The sequence below is a fragment of the Penicillium psychrofluorescens genome (genome assembly GCF_964197705.1).
Source record: "Penicillium psychrofluorescens genome assembly, chromosome: 4".
In the NCBI taxonomy this organism is placed as follows: domain Eukaryota; kingdom Fungi; phylum Ascomycota; class Eurotiomycetes; order Eurotiales; family Aspergillaceae; genus Penicillium; species Penicillium psychrofluorescens.
The window spans coordinates 3020488-3041981 of record NC_133442.1 but is presented as its reverse complement, the minus strand read 5'-3'; the positions used below and the strand labels follow the sequence as shown (position 1 = coordinate 3041981).

The 21494-nt window shown below is 54.0% G+C and overlaps 9 protein-coding genes across 9 annotated transcripts; 7 read left to right on the top strand and 2 right to left on the bottom strand.

The window, feature by feature from the left end:
* Positions 1 to 662: 662 nt before the first annotated feature.
* On the top strand, positions 663 to 2078 carry PFLUO_LOCUS6784 (Oxysterol-binding protein 4; the record flags this gene model as incomplete). Its single annotated transcript, XM_073784361.1, has 4 exons — positions 663 to 731; positions 797 to 1122; positions 1178 to 1232; positions 1296 to 2078. 4 exons carry the CDS (start codon positions 663 to 665, stop codon positions 2076 to 2078), a joined length of 1233 nt encoding a protein of 410 aa, XP_073640824.1.
* A 1320-nt stretch (positions 2079 to 3398) lies between these two features.
* On the bottom strand, positions 3399 to 6036 carry PFLUO_LOCUS6783 (RNAPII degradation factor; the record flags this gene model as incomplete). Its single annotated transcript, XM_073784360.1, has 2 exons — positions 3399 to 5674; positions 5745 to 6036. The coding sequence occupies 2 exons, from the start codon at positions 6034 to 6036 to the stop codon at positions 3399 to 3401; spliced, it is 2568 nt and encodes an 855-aa protein (XP_073640823.1).
* Positions 6037 to 6682: 646 nt separating this feature from the next.
* On the top strand, positions 6683 to 7930 carry PFLUO_LOCUS6782 (uncharacterized protein; the record flags this gene model as incomplete). Its single annotated transcript, XM_073784359.1, has 1 exon — positions 6683 to 7930. The coding sequence occupies one exon, from the start codon at positions 6683 to 6685 to the stop codon at positions 7928 to 7930; it is 1248 nt and encodes a 415-aa protein (XP_073640822.1).
* A 330-nt stretch (positions 7931 to 8260) lies between these two features.
* Positions 8261 to 8962, top strand: PFLUO_LOCUS6781 (Saccharopine dehydrogenase; the record flags this gene model as incomplete). Its single annotated transcript, XM_073784358.1, has 2 exons — positions 8261 to 8303; positions 8358 to 8962. 2 exons carry the CDS (start codon positions 8261 to 8263, stop codon positions 8960 to 8962), a joined length of 648 nt encoding a protein of 215 aa, XP_073640821.1.
* A 790-nt stretch (positions 8963 to 9752) lies between these two features.
* On the top strand, positions 9753 to 11015 carry PFLUO_LOCUS6780 (uncharacterized protein; the record flags this gene model as incomplete). Its single annotated transcript, XM_073784357.1, has 3 exons — positions 9753 to 10106; positions 10150 to 10307; positions 10376 to 11015. The coding sequence occupies 3 exons, from the start codon at positions 9753 to 9755 to the stop codon at positions 11013 to 11015; spliced, it is 1152 nt and encodes a 383-aa protein (XP_073640820.1).
* A 1774-nt stretch (positions 11016 to 12789) lies between these two features.
* PFLUO_LOCUS6779 (uncharacterized protein) lies at positions 12790 to 13863 on the bottom strand (the record flags this gene model as incomplete). The annotated part of the gene is made up of 1 exon (XM_073784356.1): positions 12790 to 13863. The coding sequence occupies one exon, from the start codon at positions 13861 to 13863 to the stop codon at positions 12790 to 12792; it is 1074 nt and encodes a 357-aa protein (XP_073640819.1).
* Positions 13864 to 15023: 1160 nt separating this feature from the next.
* PFLUO_LOCUS6778 (Saccharopine dehydrogenase) lies at positions 15024 to 16549 on the top strand (the record flags this gene model as incomplete). The annotated part of the gene is made up of 7 exons (XM_073784354.1): positions 15024 to 15084; positions 15163 to 15243; positions 15340 to 15356; positions 15416 to 15656; positions 15719 to 15745; positions 15803 to 15978; positions 16034 to 16549. The coding sequence occupies 7 exons, from the start codon at positions 15024 to 15026 to the stop codon at positions 16547 to 16549; spliced, it is 1119 nt and encodes a 372-aa protein (XP_073640818.1).
* A 699-nt stretch (positions 16550 to 17248) lies between these two features.
* Positions 17249 to 19153, top strand: PFLUO_LOCUS6777 (ubiquitin-specific protease; the record flags this gene model as incomplete). Its single annotated transcript, XM_073784353.1, has 1 exon — positions 17249 to 19153. The coding sequence occupies one exon, from the start codon at positions 17249 to 17251 to the stop codon at positions 19151 to 19153; it is 1905 nt and encodes a 634-aa protein (XP_073640817.1).
* A 726-nt stretch (positions 19154 to 19879) lies between these two features.
* On the top strand, positions 19880 to 21086 carry PFLUO_LOCUS6776 (Fructose-bisphosphate aldolase 1; the record flags this gene model as incomplete). The annotated part of the gene is made up of 3 exons (XM_073784352.1): positions 19880 to 19987; positions 20055 to 20468; positions 20526 to 21086. The coding sequence occupies 3 exons, from the start codon at positions 19880 to 19882 to the stop codon at positions 21084 to 21086; spliced, it is 1083 nt and encodes a 360-aa protein (XP_073640816.1).
* Positions 21087 to 21494: the final 408 nt, after the last annotated feature.

Genomic DNA, 21494 nt, shown 5'->3' with positions numbered 1-21494 from the left:
AATCTCAGCGTTCGGAGAAATGCCTCCAGCCGGAGCATCTGCTATCGTCTGCTAGGATCCATCGTGCCCCGATTTAGGCGCAACCAGGCCCAATGAACAGCGTGAACGAGCGTTGCCACAGCCGAATGGGAACCAGGGAACTCGGAAAAGAATCCGGGCCCATTAGCGCCATTTTTCCGCGCATTTAGGACTAAATGTTGAACTGTGGAGAGGATGTTAAGAGAACAAGAGACATACTACTTCTGCAAGTGAGCAGGTCTCCTTATTCGATCAGAGCATGAATACTCTGACAGGTGTCAAATGATGGCGCGCAGGACTCCTGGCCCGTAGGGGCTGAAATACGCCGACCCATGGCCAGGTCCGATCCACTGTCGAGCAGACAGATAGCCCAGTCTGAGGCATATCAGGCACCGTGGATATGCCAAGTAGGGTCCTTCATTTGGCTCCAGTATGGGGATGTTGTCAATATAGACGTGATGGTGGTAAGAATAGGTGTGCCAGTAGATGATCGTGCCCCTGACGCCTATGACGTTATGCCTTTTGACCGCCAACAAACTCGTCTCTTCCCCACCATCATCACCACCACCAACCAACCAACTATACATTCGGTCACTTCTCCTTCTCCACAACCTGCGCGGAACATCAACCGAAAATAAAAGAAAATGTCCAAAAAGGAAGCTGGTGCTGGCGTGCCCGCCCACAGTAAGGGCTCCTGGACGAGTTTCCTCAAGGTAGGCAACCATCTAACCAACCCGCCGTGGTTGGACGGGCGGAACAATCACTGACGACTGTCTAGTCCATCGCCTCCTTCAACGGAGATCTCTCCTCGCTGACCGCTCCGCCTTTCATCCTCTCTACTACCTCACTCACCGAGTACTCTGCCTACTGGGCCGAACACCCCGGTATCTTCGTCGCCCCGGCCAAGGAGTCGGATCCCGCAAAGCGGGCACTGCTGGTCCTCAAGTGGTTCCTCAGCACCCTGCACCAGCAATACTGCAGCCGTAGCGAGAAGCTCGGGAGCGAGAAGAAGCCACTGAACCCATTTCTGGGTGAGTTGTATATCGGCAAGTGGGAGGGCGGTCCGGACGTGGGCGAGACCTCTTTGATCAGTGAGCAAGTCAGGTAAGCAGCCTCTCGCGACCGTCTAAGGGAAGTACTCATTGGTGTGTGTCAACAGCCACCACCCCCCAGCTACGGCATATGCGATCCGCAATGAGAAACATGGGGTTGAGGTGAGTGTATCTCCGGGATAATTGTTTAAATAACGGTCACTGACGAGTCCCTGATAAATGCAGCTACAAGGATACAACGCCCAGAAGGCATCCTTCTCCACCACGATCCAAATCAAGCAGATCGGACACGCCCTCCTCACGCTCACTCCACCCGGATCCGACGAGAAGGAGAAGTACGTGATCACGCTCCCGAGCCTGCACATCGAATCGCTCGTCTACGGCACCCCCTTCGTGGAGCTGGAAAAGACAACAAAGATTGTCAGCAGCACTGGCTACGTCGCGAAAATCGACTACTCGGGCAAGGGATGGCTGAGCGGCAAGAAGAACACTTTCAACGCAAGCCTGTTCAAGGCGAGCGAGGGCGAGAAGAAGCCGCTGTACACCGTCGACGGCCAGTGGTCCGACTCGTTCACCATCAAGGACGCCCGCACCAAGGACGTTATCGACAGGTTCTCCATCAAGGAGTCCGCGGTCACCCCGCTTACCCTGGCCCCGCTGGAGGAACAAGATCTGTACGAGAGCCGCCGTGCATGGAGCGATGTGGCAGCCGGGATCCAAAAGGGCGACATGGACTCCGTGTCCCTTGCCAAGTCGCGCATCGAGAATGGCCAGCGCGAGCTGCGCCGCATCGAAAAGGCCGAGGGCCGCGAGTGGGAGCGCCGCTTCTTCACTCACACCGAGGAGAAAGACGCTGATCCCGAGTTCTTGCGTCTGGCCCACTCTATCGATCTCTCTCTCGATAGTGAGAAGACCGCTGGTATCTGGCGCTTTGATGCCAAAAAGGCCGAGGGTGCCCGCCCGCCCTACCACAAAACCGGTGGCGAGGGTCTGGGCATCACGGAGTGAGAGTGATGCTACGTTTCGTTTCATGGAAACCAGCTTTCACTTACGCTATCCGGCTTAAGAGATGATCGACAGGATGACTCGAATGTTTCCGGTCCCTCAATCTAACCCGTCCACGAATCAGTATCTGCTTGCTGGCATAGAATTGGCTTTTTTTGTTTCATGTCTTGTGCCGCGTGTACGAAGTCGCACATTTCGAATGTATATAGTTTATTTGTTTTTTTTTCTTGTGTTAAGTCTTAGGAGAGGCCTGGCCTCTTGACTAACTTCTTCTCTGCCGGTGAAAACCGAGCAGCTTGTCTTGCGCATCTAATCATATGCCATTGTTACATTACGTCTTGTGGCTGTCGGTGTTGCTGGGGGTGTTTCTTTGGGTATTTACTACTAGACTTGAGGTACATTGTATCTACTTCAGCTAAGTGAAGCAATAGCTCTTCTCATCAGAGAAATATATATCATCACCTGGGTAGCCAATTAACTTGGACGAGCCTCATGTCCATGGTGTTTGTAAAAATCACATCGGAGCTTCTATGCTATTTCATACTTATCAAGTCCTGAGCTAGTTCGGAACAAGTCGAGTCCAAAAGAAACCAAGGTATACATGCTTAGCTGACCAGATCATTGGCATCGCCCGTTAGCCCAATCTGGTAAATGGGCACGCGCCAGCGACGATCCTACGAAGACAGCTTACAACTGTGGATACGAGAGGATTTACAAGGAAAGTAGAAGAAGCCCATAACTCATCACACTTTTGGCAAACCCTGCACACTCGGCAAGCGCGTCGGGCAGAAATCAATCCTCTACCAGACTCAGCAAACCATCCATCGTCATCATCATCGATCGATACTGCACATGTTGGGGGAAAAGAGGAGAGGGAAAAAAAAAAGAAAAATAAAAAAAAAGAGAAACACAAAGAGAGAAATGAAGTAAACAACAAAACAAAAACAACCCGTCTTTCGCGGCAAATGACACAATCCCGAATTTTGACACCGTGGCCGAGCTAGGTAGCGAGGAACCTAGCGAGAGAGAATGGGTGGATTTAATACAGACCGCATCAGCGGGAGAGCAGTAGGAGCAATAATGAAAGCAACATGGCAAGCGAACAAGAACACAGACACAGAGATAATTTCCCAAAGACAAAACCCAGCCAATTTCCCAGAAGAGAGTAGAGATTACACAGATGTTGAGGAAAGAAAGATGGAAGAGAAATTCTTTTTCTCGGGCTCTGTCTGTCCGGTTGGTGACAGGAAACCCGCCCTTTCAAATCACTCGCAAATGCAACGCCATATTTGTTTGGTCGGAGGGAAGTAAACAAGGTTTTGTTTAGTGGCCGTAGTTGCCGCCCCAGCCACCGCGGCCAGAGTTGCCGCCGTAGTAGTTCCCGAATCCAGCGCCATAGTTGCCGTAGCCAGAGGCCTGGTGGTGGCTCTGCGTGGCTGCCGCCCCGCCTTGGGCGCCAAGTCCGCCGAGTCCGCCGTACTGCGGGTTCAGGTGGGGATAACTGCCGAAGGCCTGCTGGCCCTGCAGCGGGGGCAGGCCGGTCTGCCCTTGCGGCTGTCCAGGGACGCTGTTGGTTGCAGAGCCGGGACGGTTGGCCTGGGCAAGGGAGGGGCTAGGGCCACCAGCCTTGGGAGCTTCAAAGCCCTTGGCCTCCTCCGAAGTCACCGGGGGCTGCTGAGCGATAGGTGGGTTCTGACCGAAACCCGATTGGGCGCGTCCAAAGACATCAGTCATGCCGGAGCCGAATGCATTGGCACCCGACGCAGACGGCTGGCTATCAGACGGCTGCGCGGAGCCGGTACGGCCGTAGACCGAGTCGCGACCAGGCACAGACTGGTTGAAGCTGCTGGCGTTCGCCGGGGAAGACGACTGATCGTACGAGAAGCCGCCATGTGGCTGACCATACATGCCTCCCTTGCCGCCGTACGGACCGTACTGGCTGCCATAACCGTACTGCGTGTTGTGTTGCTGCATGTAGTGTTGCTGCTGTTGTTCGTCATACCGACGAGCATCATCATACATCGGACGGCCCCGGCCATACTGCTGCTGCTGCTGCTGATGCTGCGTCATCTGGTTCATATACGAAGCATAGTGAGGGTTGGAATAGTAAGGATAGCCGTAGCCGTAAGCGTGGGCACCAGTCTGTCCCGGCATGTGCTGGGCAGTCGGAGTCTGTGTGGCGGCAGGCAAGGTCGGGTTCGGGGTGTTGTGACCGCTGTTGGTCGCATCCACAGGGCCGTACCGACTAGGAGGCTGCGTGGTGGGGATTCCAGGCTGAGCTTCGGCGCCGGAAACACCGAATCCAGGGGCGGCGCGAGGGCCCACGCTGGCATCCTGGGACTGGCCGTAGCTACCATAGTAGTTGTAAGGGAAACGCTGCTGGTCGGCAGCATAGAAAGGAGAATACTCGCTGCCTGTTGTGGCAGTCGGCTGAACGGGGGCCTGGTTGGCGAAGGGCTCTTGAATCTGTGGCTGGGGCTGGCTCACCTGCTGGCTGAAAGGATCGAAGGGCTTCTGTGGTTCGGAGTAGCGAGAAAAGTCGGCAAAAGCGGCCTCGCCGGCAGAGCCCTGGGGTACTGGTGGAAGGCCGGGGGCAGGACGCGCAACTCCAGCAGCCTCTCCCGGTACCTGAGTCGAAGGAGGGAGAGCAGCCCGCGGGGCAACGGGCGAGTGCTGCGGAGGCTGAGCGCGGGTCTCGGCCTGTTCGCGATTATCATCAATATCGACCGCGTCACCGTTGAGTCCCATGCTACCGAACTGCACCGCGGCACGGTCCACGGCATGGTTGCCAGGCATGACCACAGCCTGCTGCTGCTCCATCACGCGACGCTGGAAGCCGGGCACACGACCACTCTGCTTGAATGCATTGGGCGGGTAGCCAGATGACGACACCCGGGAAGGCGTAGCACCCGACGCGACCAAAGCAGGGTCAATGCCGCTACCGATTGTGCTGGCTGCAGTCGCAGTCGGGGCGGGAGCGGATACATCAGGAAGTTGCCCGAGGTTTGTCTCCGTCAAGTCATCGATGGGAGGATGCACGCTTGTCATCGGGACGGCGGGGGCAGCGACTTGGGAGGACTTCGAAACCGGGGTCTTCTCAGCGGCGGCAACGGGAACGGGCACCGGTTCAGGCGCCTTCTTCTGCTGAGCGGGTGCTGCGGTCGGAGGCTTCTTTTGCGGAGGAGCAGTTGCAGGCTTGGCGAACAGACTCGCCCATCCCTTCTTTGTGCCCTCCGGGATCACGCTGCTTTTGGGTTCCGACTCTGCAGTTACCGGCTCCACTTCGGGTTCTCCCCATGCCATTGTAGTAGCGCTTTCAGTTGCGACGGGCGCTGCGGGCTCTACAGCACTGACCAGTGTAGCAACCGGCTTATCCGTACGAGTCCCGTTCGTGTGAGCTCCTGCCCGGCCGCCGCGACCGCCACGACCACGGTCTCCGCGGGCGCCGCGTCCACCACGGGCCTCGAGACCGCCGCGACCACGACCTCCACGGGCGGAAGCGGCAGTCGTCTCGGTCGGGGTGCTCTGGACCTCTTTGGCCTTGGGACGAGCCCGTTCTGTGGTCTTCTTCTTGACCTCTCCCCACTGCGATACATTACCTGTGATTGAGTCAGCGCAAATCCTTGGAGTTGATAAATGGGGTGTCGCGCGAGGGTAAGGGTGTTCGACCTTCGGTAATGCGCTCGATCGCTTCTTCGAGCTCGCCGTTTGAGTCCTCCAATGCGAAGACGAGATCTTCATCTTTCCAGTCAGGGAATAGCTCCTTGAGCATGGGCAGAGTATCCGAGTATTTCTTCTTCATTTGACCGATCTCTCCTTCTTCGAATGGGGCGTCTGAGCTGTCCGCGTTTGCGGATCTGCTGCTGCCACCACGGCCACCTCTGGAGCTGAAACCACCGCGACCACCGCGGGCAGATACCCTGCCACGCGAGGCGGGGGGTCGACTCTGTACTTCAGACATGGTGTAAAAATTGGAAGATGTGAGGGAGGAATCGAGCGATCAGGATCTGGTCGCGATAGAGTTGGATGGAAGGGAGGACAGGGTTTGAAGGCGGGAATTTCAGATTGGTGGAGAGGCAGGAGTTCGATGCACCCTCGCAAAAGAGGATTAGCACCGGGACCACAGGCACAAGGGCCAAAATCGAAGCCAGAACACAGGCAAGGAAAAAGGTAAAGAGAAAAGGATGGATGGGAGAATGGATGGGATTGTTTTGTTGGAGTTGGGGGGAGAGAAAGAGGGAAGGGAAGGGAAGAAGGAAGAGAAAGGGAACGGCAAGCTGTGTTGCTCTTCCCTTGGCGCTCTGCCCGTTCTTAGCGAGTGGCGCCCATTGGTGCAGCATCCCTACATCGCCTTACGGATGTCCTGGGGGATCAACTAGTAACTCTGCTCTGCGCTCATCTCAACTACTCCCGTGATCCATGACTCGATCGCTTCCTGCCAGCACTCTTCCCAATCACCACCACGGACCCCAGCCCTCCCTTGTGCGCCTCGTTGCCGAATCTTTGTTCCTTCCCTCACCGCCCGATCGTCTCCGGCAGATCGTCCCAGACTCGCATTCGATGCATCATCAGTCACCGCTGCTGGCGCTCACCGACTCATCATCAACATGAGAGGGACCTCCGTGTTCCAGTTCAAGGGGTGGCCCAAGATCCATCAGCCACTGCCTCGCACGCCGCGCGAGTCCCAACAATTGCTCAGCGCCCTCACATCCTCGTTCCGTCGCCAACTTGATCGGGCATACCCAGCGTCGGATTCCACCCGCGAGCACAATGACGATCAAACCCCTCCCAATAATGCCGAATCGTCGGCCCACGCGACCAGCCAGCATCTTCGAAACATTCTCGAAAACCCCCTCTTCCGGATTGTGCCGTCGCAGCCCACCGGGATCCGCGAGACCCAGCAGCGACGGCTAGCCGAACAACCGATGGTGGTGTTCGACGAGCTGGTCGCCTTTGGTCTAGTCACAGTCGAGGATATTTGCCAATGTTTGGAGTCGCAGCTGCGTCTGGCCCATGGAGGTACCGAAACCAACGTCACCGAGGATGTGAAATCGGCCATGAAGACATCCCGGGCGGGCTCGAAAGTGGTGGACTGGTTTTCGGCGTCGTCCTTGCAAGATAAGAAGGTGCTTCTCCGGACCGGAAACTGCACCTCACCGTTGACCAAATTTATGGTTGTAGAGGGGCTTCATGGGAACATCATGGAATGGCTGAGAATGCTCCTGGTGCAGGACTTGGGCGGCGGCCACGGTTCCATCAAGCCGGAGGCCGCGCACCAGGCCTTCAATTTCCTCCTCCTACACTGGATGAAAGCAGAGAGACAGTATGGACACGGATTGAGCTCGGCCCTAAGATACTACGTGCAAGTGTGCCAGATGCACTCTTCCGTTTCCGACCCCATCACGAGAAAAACACTGATCAGCAGTGGCGCGCACCTGGGCCAAATCGCTGAGCAGCAGACAGCCTCGGCAGAAAAAATCCCAGCATTCATCTACGACGAATTTCAAGATGCCATCTCCACCCTGACTCCTGGTTCCTTATTATCAGCGAGAATGGCACTCGGTCATCCTACGCAACCAGATCCGCAACCGTTCATCCGCTATGTGCGAAGTCTGGATTACAACAAAACCCCATTCTGGAGAAATTCTCGGCGCGTAGCGTTTCTGGACACCGGCTTCAAGGCTGTTCAAGTCTTGATTGATCGTGCGAAGATTAAAGATGCGACATTCGTGGCACATCACCTTCAATCATTCCTCCCGGACAAGATGATTTCAGATACCTCCGACGGTCCCCAATACCACGCGTCGCCTGAACAGACATCTCTTCTAAACCGCCTGGGTATGAGTCTGACATGAATTACCCTCGGCTCCACTCATATAGTGGGACGCTTACATACTCCGGCCCGAGTGTCTGATGTCATTGGTGACCGCCGCTTAGAAGCAACCATAAGCGATCGAGGCTTTCATGGGTTGTGACTGTGTTCTTGTGCGACGAGAAATCCGCAGATGGAGCCAACGAGGTCAATGGTTGCGCCTGCCCACCGTACTCCACGCCAACCTCGCCACTTCCCTCCAGCCTAGCTTCTCGCTTCCACATTCAGCTGCAACCATTATCTTCACTCTGCGACTCATCTACCCACAAGGCACGTTCCCATCTCTTCTGACATCATCATCATCATCCCCGCCATGACCGAATCCAGTCGCATGAAATCGCCTTTCCCGGCGTCTGGTATGTTGGGTCTCCCATCAGAATCGCTTGCACCGCTGATGAAGTGATTCGCAGAAATCTCTCAGGTGCCCAACGAGCACTCTCATTCGGTCCGTGGGCCATTGAACACCACCCAGACAGACAGTGGCCCCCTATCTGCCGACGAGCCCAATGATGGTGCGACACTCGTCCGACGTCCAACGACCCCTGAGCCTGTTGAAGGTGGAGCTTCCTTTCTCCCCATGACACAGCCTCCCGGATCTATACCAGGCATTGCAACACCTCCCCCCGGATCACTCGAGCCTAGCGGAGAGGCTACTGCGCCCTCGACTACGAAGACTCCAGATGCAGCGGAGGCAAAGAAAGAAAAGGCATCTACGGGCGAGAAACGTGCTCTTGAGTCAGGCTCTGCAGCCCCTGTCCCTACATCCGGGACAGACAATCCCCCCGCGGAAAAGCCAGAAGAGCCCGAAGTTAAAAAGCAGAAGATCGAAACAGCGGACTCCGACCAATCCGTGACAGGCATACCAGCGCCTGCAGCATCCACAAGCGGCGAGAATCATGGGCCGCCTAAGAAAGCCAGTCGGCCTAAGAAGGAAAAGATCAAGGACGCGTTGAAAAAGGCCATTCCAAGCGATGGGATTGGCAGCCGGACTCGCAGCCGCACCAACGGTACTTGACGGGCATTCTGGATACTCGGTCGCTCAGAAGTGATATTAGTATTGAGGAATCGAGAGGTCCGGACACTCAAAAACCAGTCTGGTAACGATGAACTCGTCAGCTGTTCATCAAATTGTATACAACTTTCATATAATTACCTCAATCCATATTGTCCACCTCGGCACGATATCTCATCAGTCTCATGATGTGTAACCGAATAGCCAATGACTTACGAGGTCACCATGGATTCTTCGTTTACAGGGGGAGCACCCAGGGCGGAGTGGCCGTGGAATGGCCGCGCCAGCGATAGACTATTGCACAAAGAGTTAGTATTGATTCAAGGGCACAGGGCCTACTTACCTTCGCGATTGATTCTGCCGGGCTGCATTGTCTAGCGCTGCGGTTAGATACAAGCCACAAGAATCTTGCGGTGGCGGGTAGCTGTGCATCGCCCAGTTAAGGTGGCCATAGTACAAGATGCTGATACCGTATATCTGTGTTTTATCTCCCACTAGGGAAAAGATATATACTAGTGACCAAAATTGAGAAATCAAATAACCCTTGCGTACAGAGAATAGTCGCAGTTGTCCATTTTCGTCAACTTGCGGGGCAGGCGTTCAGCTCCAGAGAACGGTGCAGATCTGGCCCCCAACGGCCCCTCTCTCGGCTTCATTGTTAATAAGACTCAGATTTTCTTCATGATATTGTCAACTGTGAAAATTGCCTTTTAAAGTCGAAACCTTGCCTTTGGGGTTTTGGCATAGCAGTATATTTCGGTCGATAGACGTCGTTGACTCGCATCCAGTCATTATGCCTCATCACTCACCCCTCGGGAATTATCACTTCAAATTCGACCTCGCGGCGCCAGAGGGGTGGACCTATGCACCCGGCGATACCATCATCGGCAACTTACTGCGCCAATCGCCAATTGTCACACCTGAGGCGGTCATAGCGCTCTCATTCACAGGCCGTGTGAAGGTTAAAGTCATTCATGCGGCTGGGAATTTGAGGAAGATTCGTCGCGATAGCTGGCAGTTTCTGAACTTTGAATCTGTCATCTTCAAGGGGTCTTTAAATCTGGAAAATGAAGGAGATTTGTTTGCCAAATCGCCGCTTACCTGGCCAATCTCTGTGGATATCCCATACAAGCCTAAGCCTATAGAGGTACGCGGAAAAGTTCATGGCAGCTTCTTTCCGCTGGACACAGGCCATCCAGCTTACCACATCTTGCCAGGATCCTTTTATTCTGGAGACCATGTTTATGGTACTGCGTCGACTTGTTACGTTGAGTACTACCTCAGAGCTCAATTTCGATATGTCTTCGGTGGGCATGAGCATTCTCATGAAGCCATTTGTCCAATTCTTGTACGATACCCAGCACCGGAGAGCAGCCAACTCACCGTGCCAAAGACGTTAAAGGTCAGATTTTCAAGGCGTGTCACCAGCCAGCGACTGCTCCCAGGAATGGAAGATGCAGAGTTGTCGGTCAAGCAGCGTGCGCAGAAATTCTTCTATTCTTCAAAACTGCCTAGCTTTAATTGCACCGTCCACCTCACGGTCCCTGCGGCTATTCAACTAGGCAGTCCAAATCCAATTGCCCTCCAACTAGAGGTCGTGCCTGACCGCGAAGGAACCAGTGACAGCATCAAAGATGTCACGCAAAGGATTCGGGTCATGGAAATCCAAGCCATCCTCATAAGCAAAACCCATTGTCTTGCATCGACCAAGCTCCTGGACTCTCCACGCGCCCACGACTACGAGCAACAGACCAATCTGAACCTGCAACGCGCCTTCACGGAATTGGAATCTCCCCTTATTATCACCACAGGGAAGGGAAATGAGCCGGTCCAGATCGGCAATATGTTCCAGCTAACGCTTGATCCAAAGGGCCTCCGAACCGAAAACCGGAGGCTTAATCCGTATTGGAAAGGCCTGTCACAAGTTTACCCCGATTTCACGACATACAACATCCAGCATAGCCACACAATAGAGTGGAAGATTTCTTTGAATATTGCGGGAGAGAAAATGGAATATCGCTATTTCGCTCCGACGGAGATCATCGCTCCGGCGTAGGCTGGCGGATCTTGCAGGGTTATTGTGTTCCATTTTGATTTATGATTGTACATTTATATCTGCAAAATGTAGAATAAGACTTTTATTAGTCTCAATATTTCCGATTATGCTTCAACACTAGTGGCGAATCAAACAGTGAATACCAGTAATTACAATAAAATCTGCACATTGAGAGGGTCAAAAATGGTGATTCAGAGATGTTCCTTTACTATGGTCACTCTTGAGTTTAAGTAATAGATTAGCGGCTTAGGTGCCTAAAGGCGGCTAGAATCAACTACCCCGAATATTCCGAAGATAGTGAGATAGGGTATTGCATTTGCTATGGTATTCTCGGGCGTCCAGTCGCGTGCGGATGACATTATGTAACTAATCTTTCTATCCTTCCACTAGTCACGGTTGCTTTTCTTTCCTGATTTCCCCTCACCATTGCCCGTCATCCTAATATTTCTTAGAAGAAGCCAGCCCCAACTGCTTTCTGACCACCTTACCTAGCTGGAGTACGTTAACCAGTGCTTATTCTTACAGTGTGTTGATGCTCATGGTGTCTGCTTCTAGAACTTAAAACTGGTGATTGTCCGTGGCTGCATAAATAGCATGTCGACGGAAAATGCAGAGATCATTCCATCAGGCGGTCTTCTTGAGGTACGAAACCACCAGAAATTGCCTCATTACATGGATATTTCTGCAAAGGAGCGAACTGACAAAACTCTTTTACTAGCCAAGAGAAAACGAAGTGCTTGTCGAAACGCCTATGACTTCGGAAGCCTTCGACGCTTTTAGACCTCTTCTTCGCCAATTAATGCAAAATTGTGTCGTCCGGAGTTATTCTTTTGACGCTATTGTTGGCCAAATCAGTTTAGTCTGCGCCACTGATGTGAACCCGTAGAGCACATGTCAGATGAAGCGAGTGTTGTATTGTAAAACGAGCGGAGCGATCGAATTAAATATCATCTACCGCAGTGATATGTGGATTTGTAGACCTGCACCGGTTTCTTTTAGCTCACCCCCTTCCTGAGGCCCTTTGTTGAACGCCTCATAATCGAACGACGCCACTTTACCACTGTGTCATTCGATTAGCCAAGCCAGAACAGGGGCTAAGGATAATTTTCTTACAATGTCCATCTCACATTTGCAGCGCGAACACAGCGAATCGGCTTGATCAGTTGTCTTTCTGCATCGGTGAAATCCATGACTTTCTCTAACTCTTTCATGAATAGCGGCTCCAAAGCTGCATCGTATGGAACCACACACAACCATTGCGATCTCGAAGAAGCGGGGATAGAGGCCCGCAAAGTCCCAGTGTACAAGATAGAGAGAAATATCGTCCTCCTTCAGGATCGTGTCCCTGCGACAAAGATTTAGACGGCATAACATGAGAGGATAGCGGGTTAGGTCGATGGAGTCGTTGCGTATCTCCAGGTGCTTGTTCATATAGGTATTCAGTTCTTCGATTGAGTAGAATTCGGTGTTCGCGCCATAATCGCCCCATATATATCCCTGTGGTTTGCTGCCACCAAATGGGCCGGGCCTCTTGTCTCCTTGGATTTGACTTAGGTGTAGGACTATGTTGGCCATGCGGGGCACAGTGTCTGGGTGGGCTGACGAACTAGTTAGAGATACCTGATCTCGAATATTGCAGTATAGAGGCGCCTGGTGACACTATCTGTTGGATGTGATCAGAAGTGCAACTCAAATTGCTAGCTCCGAACGGTTGGATGACAGCCTCTACCAAGGAGTTCCAAATAGTGATGGTGATCTCTCTTCCTCGGTCTCTCTATGTGGTTCTGATATGAATCCCCCAAAGTCGATCAACTAGCCAACGGATCGGAAAATTTGACGGCGAGATGCTCTGTGGCAAGTAGAGATACCAGTCGTCCTCCTTTGTCAGGCTCAATGTGCGTGTTAGGGCAGTGCATTCGTAGTACGCGGGATAAAAGCCGCTGTCCTCCCAGTCGATGATTCCAGTAATAATATAGTAGTTGTTGTCGCAAGGATCCTGTTTTACCATGACATTGGCAGCCCTAACATCACCATGCGTGAAAACGGATCCATGTGTCAAATCATCCTCTAGAAGGGAGCGAAGTAGGCTAACGTATGTATTGCTGCCATGGTGGCGGGCCGAAAATTGCAAGTCGCTGAATTCGGTCGCTGTAGTAATGCCTTTGAATAGGGCGCATTCATCAACGCGAAGCTCCTTAGCCCCTTCTCCGCATACTCCGCCAAGCGCCTTTCCATCATATTGTCGAATAGACCTTAATAGGCGGAATATCTCTTCTAGTTGCTCTTGGATAAATAGCTTCCCCTTGTGGGATAGGCTAGGCCATACTTTAGCCAATGTTATATCCGGAATGTAGGACATGAAGATAACGCGAAAAGGGCCAAACGCGATCAAGCCATGTGCTTTTGGCACAGGAATATCAGGCGCCCATTCGGCGAGGAATTCCATGCTCGTGTACTCCGTGTAATCCTGATCTCCTAGAATGACTTTGGCAACAATCTCCTCGCTACACTTAACCACGACGCCTCTAACGGGGTTCTCCCATAGCTTTGGCGAGTTCCAAAGAAGTTGCTTCAAAGACGCAATCAGAGCTTTCTCTGTATCATTCGGCTCGTCACTAGGTACACCATTCGGTTCGTCGTTGATTGTATCACAGGGTTCGTCGTTATCACTCAGCTTGTCATTGGAAGATCCTCTCGAATATTGTGCAAGTAGGCCAGCCACCTTCTCAGAGAGTGGAAAGACCACCGTAGCGCTCTCAGCAAGGTCAAGACGGGTACGAAACTCAGGGCCCTGCTTTGCAGCGATATCTTTCTCAGCATGTGGCAAAACCTTCGGCCCAGTTGCCATTGTAATCCTGCGATTATAATTTTTGGGAAACACAGATAGCAAATTGACCTCCGGTTCATTTCCGAGTCTATCACGGAGCTCATACAAGGTGTCAAGATTGATCGATGCAGCATGAGAGAGCTGGTGACATTGAGAGTTCCAATGTGCACGATGATATGAGTCGGAGAACATTGACATCAGATCGGCCGATGGATTTCTTTCTAATTCGGCTTTAAATTTCAGCATAAGATCTTTGTTCCATTGTGCTGCTTCGGCATCCAAGAGGGAAAGGGTTGGTGGAAGGGTTGCGTCGCCCATAATTGCTGTTCCACAAGCCAGAGTCAGGACGGAATCGAAAGTTCGTTACAATAAAGTCCAAGGAGGCGGTGAGCTCAAGAGGGAGGAGAGGAGAGGAAACAGTGACAGGACTGAGTAGAGCAAGAAGAAGGTCAACTGAGCATGGACTGACCTCTAAAAATGCCAAGCCTGGTCCAGCAGGAACGGAAGAATGTAAGCTCCGCGTTAACCTCAGATCTGAGCGGTCCTCATCTACAGGACCTTAGTCCTCCAGCGATGGGCAGATAGCTCAACACGGTTAAGAGAATGATGTTTTTCGCTCAGCCTAGGGAATTGTTGGGCGACTACCAATATAGGAGAGAAATAGGTCCATCCCCAATAATGCAGGGAGGGTGAAAAAGACGGGCGTCAAGAAATGGAAGTGCTTTAAGAGAGAGTTCAAGAGTTGTTGAAAGGAAAATGTAGGACGTCTTCTGTGTGACCTACCGCCATATGACTTTTGACACGCCCAGTGGACCAGCAGTGCATCGCCAATTTTGGCCTAGCGGCACTCTCAACTAGAAGAGAAAAGCTAACCGCTTCGGGCTCATGGCGCCTGAATGACCAGGCCGTATCAGCCACTTCTGCCGAGTTTCAGGCAAGTACTGTGCCGCTTTACAGTGGAGGAAAGCGTACTGTAACAATGGACCAATCATCCTTGTATACTATAAAAGTCGCAAAGGAAACAGTCAACCGGATGAGTCAGATCGCCCGGAGCGGAACCACTGTTGATCCGCCCCGCGATGGGCGAGTACCTCCGGTCTGTGTCATTCGCGATCAAGTGTAAAGTTCCTGGATTCATATTTTACTGATTTGCTATCATTGTCACTTCGCTCCTTCCCATCATGTCTGGACAGAAGATCTGGCTGCGCGCCGAAACCAAGCCTGCCGAGGCCCGGTCTGCCTGTGAGTCACTTGCCCGCAAAAAAGAAACTGATCAGTTGGAAAGGAGGAATTGGCTGCTAACCAAAGGCCCGGGGACAGTGACGCCTACGACCTGTAAGGCTCTGATTGATGCCGGATACCAGGTGACCATCGAGCGCTCTTCGCAAAGTATCTTTGACGGTGAGTTTTTATTCTTCTCTTACCGCCACTTAAGAATACCGGCGCATTGAGCATTGAGCATTGGGCAATGGGCTAACGAGCCATACCAAAATACAGACGAGGAATTCGCCAAGGTATGCATTCTCACGAAACGTTCAAACGTCCACGGTTATCAACCCACGTCGTATCATAGGTCGGTGCGCCTCTCGTTGCTGAAGGGTCCTGGGTCACCGATGCACCCAAGGATGCCTACATTCTCGGTCTCAAGGAATTGCCCGAAGACGACTTCCCTCTGGAGCACGTCCACATCTCGTTTGCCCACTGCTACAAGCAGCAGGGAGGTTGGGAGAAGGTGCTGGCCCGGTGGCCGCGGGGCAAGGGCACGCTGCTGGACTTGGAGTTCCTGACCGATGATCAGGGACGGAGAGTGGCTGGTAAGAATTGTGAATTGGCACAAAGGTGCAAGTTTAGCTTGGCTAACTGATTTCTCTTCTAGCCTTTGGATACTCGGCTGGTTATGCAGGTAAGTACACCCGGCCGAGCGACGGTGAGATGCACGATACTAAAACTTGACGGATAGGCTCTGCATTGGCGGTCAAGAACTGGGCGTGGCAGTTGACTCACCCCGATGGCGCGCCCTTGCCTGGCGAGGTCCCCTATGCCAACCAAGACCTTCTAGTCCAGTCTGTCAAGGAGTCGCTTGAGGCCGGCAAGAAGCAGGCTGGCCGCCTGCCCAAGGTCCTTGTTATCGGTGCCGTAAGTCTACCAAGTGGGTGCTAGGGAGAGTCTTTGACTGATATATCTTATACAGTTGGGACGCTGTGGCAAGGGTGCCGTGCAACTGGCCAAGGACGCCGGGATTCCCGAGTCCAACATCATACAGTGGGACATGGCAGAGACCGCGAAGGGTGGTCCCTTCCGGGAAATCATCGAGGAGGCCGACATCTTCATCAACTGCATCTACCTCTCCGCCAAGATCCCGCCGTTCGTCAATGTCGAGAGCCTGTCCTCTCCGAATCGGACTCTGTCCGTTGTTTGCGACGTGAGCGCTGACACGACGAACCCCAACAACCCCATCCCTATCTACGATATCACCACCACCTTCGACAAGCCCACTGTCCCCGTCACCCTCTCCGCCAGCGCCCAGGGCCCGGCCCTCAGCGTGATCAGCATTGACCACCTCCCGTCTCTCCTCCCGCGGGAGAGCTCGGAGATGTTCAGCGAGGCTCTGCTGCCTAGTCTGCTTCAGTTGAATGACCGGGCTAATGCGCGGGTCTGGAAGCAGGCCGAGGACCTGTTCAACGAGAAGGTGGCTACCCTGCCGTAAACTCATGGACGAATTGATGGTACATTGATAGAATTATTCGGACATCCGATATAAAAAGTTGCATGTTTATGTATCCCGGGAGTAGAAACAATACATATATACGCAGTACTCTGCTATGTCTATTTTATTGAAGTGTATGTAGCCCCAGCTGCTGTGACACTCGGCTGTAAGACCGAAGCACGCGATCGATCGAGGCCAAATGTCTCTTCTCTTTATAACTAATGTTCCCCGGACCCCGCCGTCAGCACAGCATCTTCTCATCCGCTGCGGGGGAGAACGGGCATCCGAAGATTCCGAGGAAGAGGCCAATAATAATCATCAGTGGCATGCATGTACCGGAAGGATCATGAGCGTTGGGCCCTAAATGAGATCAGCGATCGGAGTTCCGTAGGCCAGGACCTTGACTACCTACTTGGCCTTCTCCCGCCTTTCTCCGTCTTCCCTCTTCTCTCTTCCCCCACAAGAAATCAAACACCCGCTTCTCCAACCCCGGATCCCCCATTGCCCCTCCACCACAGTGTTTCTCGAAGAGCGGTGGTTGGCACTTTGACCGAACCATTGTTCCCTCCACGGACAAACACTTTCAGCGCGTTCTTCGCCACCCCGCCCAACGACCGACCTCACGACGATGGGGCAATGAGACCGCAGGCGTAACACCACCCTCCCTCTCTACCACCTCTCTCCCACAACGCGACCCCGATGCAAGAAAAACCGGGCGCAGTCGCCGCTTACGCTGCGGGGGCCTCACTCGCCGCAATCGCCCTGTTCTACGTGTTCAGCCCCAACTACACGATCGATGGAGACGAATCCAACAGCAGCAACCGCAAAAAGAGCATCGTGGGCCTGTCAAATCTGGCCAATGACTGCTTCATAAATTCCGTGCTGCAGGCTCTGGCCGGACTGGGAGATCTTCGGATCTATCTCATCCGAGAGCTGCATCGGCGCGAGCTCGATGGACCGGAGATGTACCAGTCTGTACCGAGTCCGGACGAACTTAAGCGCGGTCAGCGGCCGGACAAACTGCGGGAGCTACAACAGGGAAGCGTGACGCGGGCACTCAAGGACATGCTGGACCGGTTGAATGAGCGTCCGATCTACAAGAAGACTATCACCGCGCGATCGTTCATTCAATCGCTGGAGTATGCGTTTCGGACGCGCATCAATCGCAATCAGCAGGATGCGCAGGAGTTCTTGCAGATTGTCTTGGAGAGGCTCTGCGATGAGTATCATGCTGGTGCGCGGGCACGGCAAAGGATGCTCGGTCCTGTCGAGCCGCCTGCAGGTTCAGGTGCGGTGGACGGTCAAAACAATCCGGCGGAGGTGGAGGTGCGCATTGATGACGGGTCTGTCAATGGGTTGCCCGCGATCATTGATACCAAATTGAAGGCGATCGATCAAGAGCCCGGATTCCCGTTCGAGGGCAAGCTGGAGTCGCAGATTGAGTGCCAGTTCTGCCACTACCAGTACAAACCAAACCAAACGAACTTTGTCAATCTGACGCTCCAAGTGCCACAAAAGAGCTCGGCGACGCTCAATTCATGCTTTGACGGCCTGCTCAAGACCGAGTATATAGATGACTTCCGGTGTGACCGATGCCGCCTGCAGCATGCGGTGGAACTCAAAACCCAGGAGCGATCCCGAGCACGCACAAAGAGTGCCCAGGAGCACCTGGACTGGGAGATCACGCGGATCCGGGAGGCGTTGGAGACAGACCCTGAGGGACCCCTGGAAGGAGTCACGCTGCCACCATCGGAGCAGGCCCCGAAACGGAAAATCGCACGGCATATGCGCATCACGGCGTTCCCCAAGGTCATCGCCGTCCACCTGTCCCGGTCCATCTACGATCGGAGCTCCTCGTCCAAGAACGCGGCCAAGGTCTCCTTTCCCGAGCGGCTTCCGCTGGGCGGGATCTTAAATCAAACCTGGTACAAGCTCCTGGCTATTGTCTGCCACAAGGGCAGCCATAACAGCGGCCACTACGAGTCGTTCCGGCGCAACCACCTGTACGCGCCCTTCTCCACCCCCGAGGCGTTCAGCTCGTACGCACAGAGCCGCGCGGCGAGCGCGAACCCCTCGGAGGCACCCAGTCCACGGATGGCACCGCGCAGCGTCCCAGACGTCGATCTGTCAGGCGGCGGTGGTGGTGAAGAAGGCGGCGGCGGCAGCAGCATCTCAACCGTAACCTCGTCGACCTCACTTTCCGGCGCATCAATTCCGTCCACGCAGCTAACTCCTCCATTACCGCGACCCACCACGGCCAGCTCGCGCCGGTCCTTCCAGAGCACGCACTCCCGCTCCTCCGCGTCGCAGCGAACCGTGTCGCCCGCCTCCGACAGCAACAGTCCCACACCCGACCATGGCCGCTGGAGCAACTCCCCGCGCCCGTCTACCGCCCGCACTATCTCTCGCTCATCCCCGGACACGCCTACGGGGGTGGGCTCGCGACTGCGCCGGCGCCGCAAGCCGAATGACCGCTGGTGGCGCATTTCCGACGAGAGGATCAAAGAGTGCAAGACTTCGGACGTGTTGGGCATGCAGCGCGAGGTGTATTTGTTGTTCTACGAGATGGACAAGCCCGATCCGGGCCTCGTGGGACTCGAGTGATAGAAGTTGTGTGTGGATTTCTTTTGGTAGAGTCTGTACTGTACATCCAATCATATACATCCCAATATTTGTTTGATCTGTTGTTTATTCGCTAAAATTGGATTAGCAAGACGACTAACCGGATTGTAAACACGGCAGAGGCATCGTGGGTCCGAAGCAGGATGAATGGCATCGAAGCTTGGGGCCCCGCCGACGAACAAAACACGGAGCCGGAGACATGTATGGGAGCATTCCGTAGGGCATGTCTGGTCCTGTTCAATCTTATTAACATCAAAGTTAGATACTCAGAAATAATACGTACTACTTCCATAGTCACTCATCCGCTGAATTTTCCACTGTTGGAAAAATACTCACGATGTACAGCCCGATGTGTAGCCCTTCGATGACGCATGGCGGGGCACTCTCCGGCTTCACTCAGCAACATCCGATCAACGGCTCTCCTCGGGCCAACGGGCATTTCCGGAGACTGCCTGGATATAACTGATCCTTTCTTCCCGCAGCCGATTATCGTTGATTATCCACGATTGAAATCATACTGACCTCAAGTTCCACCGCGAGCTCCACCACCCGGTGAGTCCTTCACCGATGACGATTATTCCACCCTGTGCCCGCTTTCGTCACCCGGTAAAGGCTGAATTATTACCCTGACTAACCCACCCTTTTCTCTTTTCTCTTTCTCCCACAGATTCTCCTCCAGCAATCAATCATCTATCACCATCAATCATCATGGGTGTCCTCCAGAAGCTTAACCGCAAGGCCGGCGTCATCGTCGGTGACGACGTCCTGCGTCTTTTCGAGTACGCTCAGGAGAAGCAGTTTGCTATCCCTGCCATCGTAAGTACCTAGGAGCTGGGGGGCTGCCCCTCCATCATCAGCAGCGATGCTGACCATCTGCTCGCAGAACGTCACCTCCTCGTCCACCGTCGTCTCCTCTCTCGAGGCGGCCCGCGACCAGAACTGCCCCGTCATCCTGCAAATGTCGCAGGGTGGTGCGCAGTTCTTCGCTGGCAAGGGCGTCAACAACGACGGCCAGAAGGCTTCGATCGCCGGCTCCATCGCCGCGGCCCACTACATCCGCAGCATTGCGCCCGCCTACGGCGTCCCCGTGGTTCTGCACACCGACCACTGTGCCAAGAAGCTCCTGCCGTGGCTCGATGGCATGCTCGACGAGGACGAGCGCTACTTCAAGCAGCACGGCGAGCCTCTCTTCTCCAGCCACATGATCGATCTGTCGGAGGAGCCCGTCGACTACAACATCAAGACCACCGCCGCCTACCTGAAGCGCGCTGCCCCCATGAAGCAGTGGCTCGAGATGGTACGTCATTTTTTTTTGGTTCAACTCGCGCTTTCATCATTGCTAACTATATTTCAGGAAATCGGTATCACCGGTGGTGAGGAGGACGGCGTCAACAACGAGGACGTCGACAACAACTCCCTCTACACCCAGCCCGAGGACATCCTGGCCATCCACAACGAGCTGTCCTCGGTCAGCCCGTACTTCTCGATCGCGGCTGGCTTCGGTAACGTGCACGGCGTGTACAAGCCGGGCAACGTGCGCCTGCACCCGGAGCTGCTGCAGAAGCACCAAGCCTACGTGAAGGAGAAGACCAGCTCGTCCAAGAACAAGCCTGTCTTCTTCGTCTTCCACGGCGGTTCCGGCTCGTCCAAGGCCGAGTACAAGGAGGCCATCAGCTACGGTGTCGTCAAGGTTAACGTCGACACCGACATGCAGTACGCCTACCTGTCCGGCGTGCGCGACTACGTCCTCGGCAAGAAGGACTACCTCCTCAAGCCGGTGGGTAACCCGGATGGCGAGGACAAGCCCAACAAGAAGTTCTTCGATCCCCGTGTCTGGGTCCGCGAGGGTGAGAAGACCATGAGCAAGCGTGTCCAGGAGGCCCTCGAGGACTTCAACACTGCGGGCCAGCTGTAAGCAAGCACGCACCAAAAGGAAATTGTATGTAGCGATGTATTTCGACACGTTTAAATAATGAATGTCCCTAGCCGACATGGCCGTCGCGCCTGGCAAATCCTTATCCGTTGGTATCCTAGATCCAGTTCACGTAGATGGGAGGGACACTGCTGCCTGAGGCACGAGCTGGATGCTGCTGGATGCCTGAGGCATGAACATCATCACCTGACTCTAGAATGTGACCGGATCAGTTGATTTGTTTACTGCGGTTCCTCTCACAACAACTGGGTGGTGGTTGTCTTGTGAGACTTCGATCATCATAGGGCTGTGCCACCGTGGTATCTCGCTGCCCCTGTTACAGCTCGCCCATCCCGGCCCGCCTGATTGGCCGCTGCACAGCCGGGCTGCCAATAACGAAGCCCACAATGG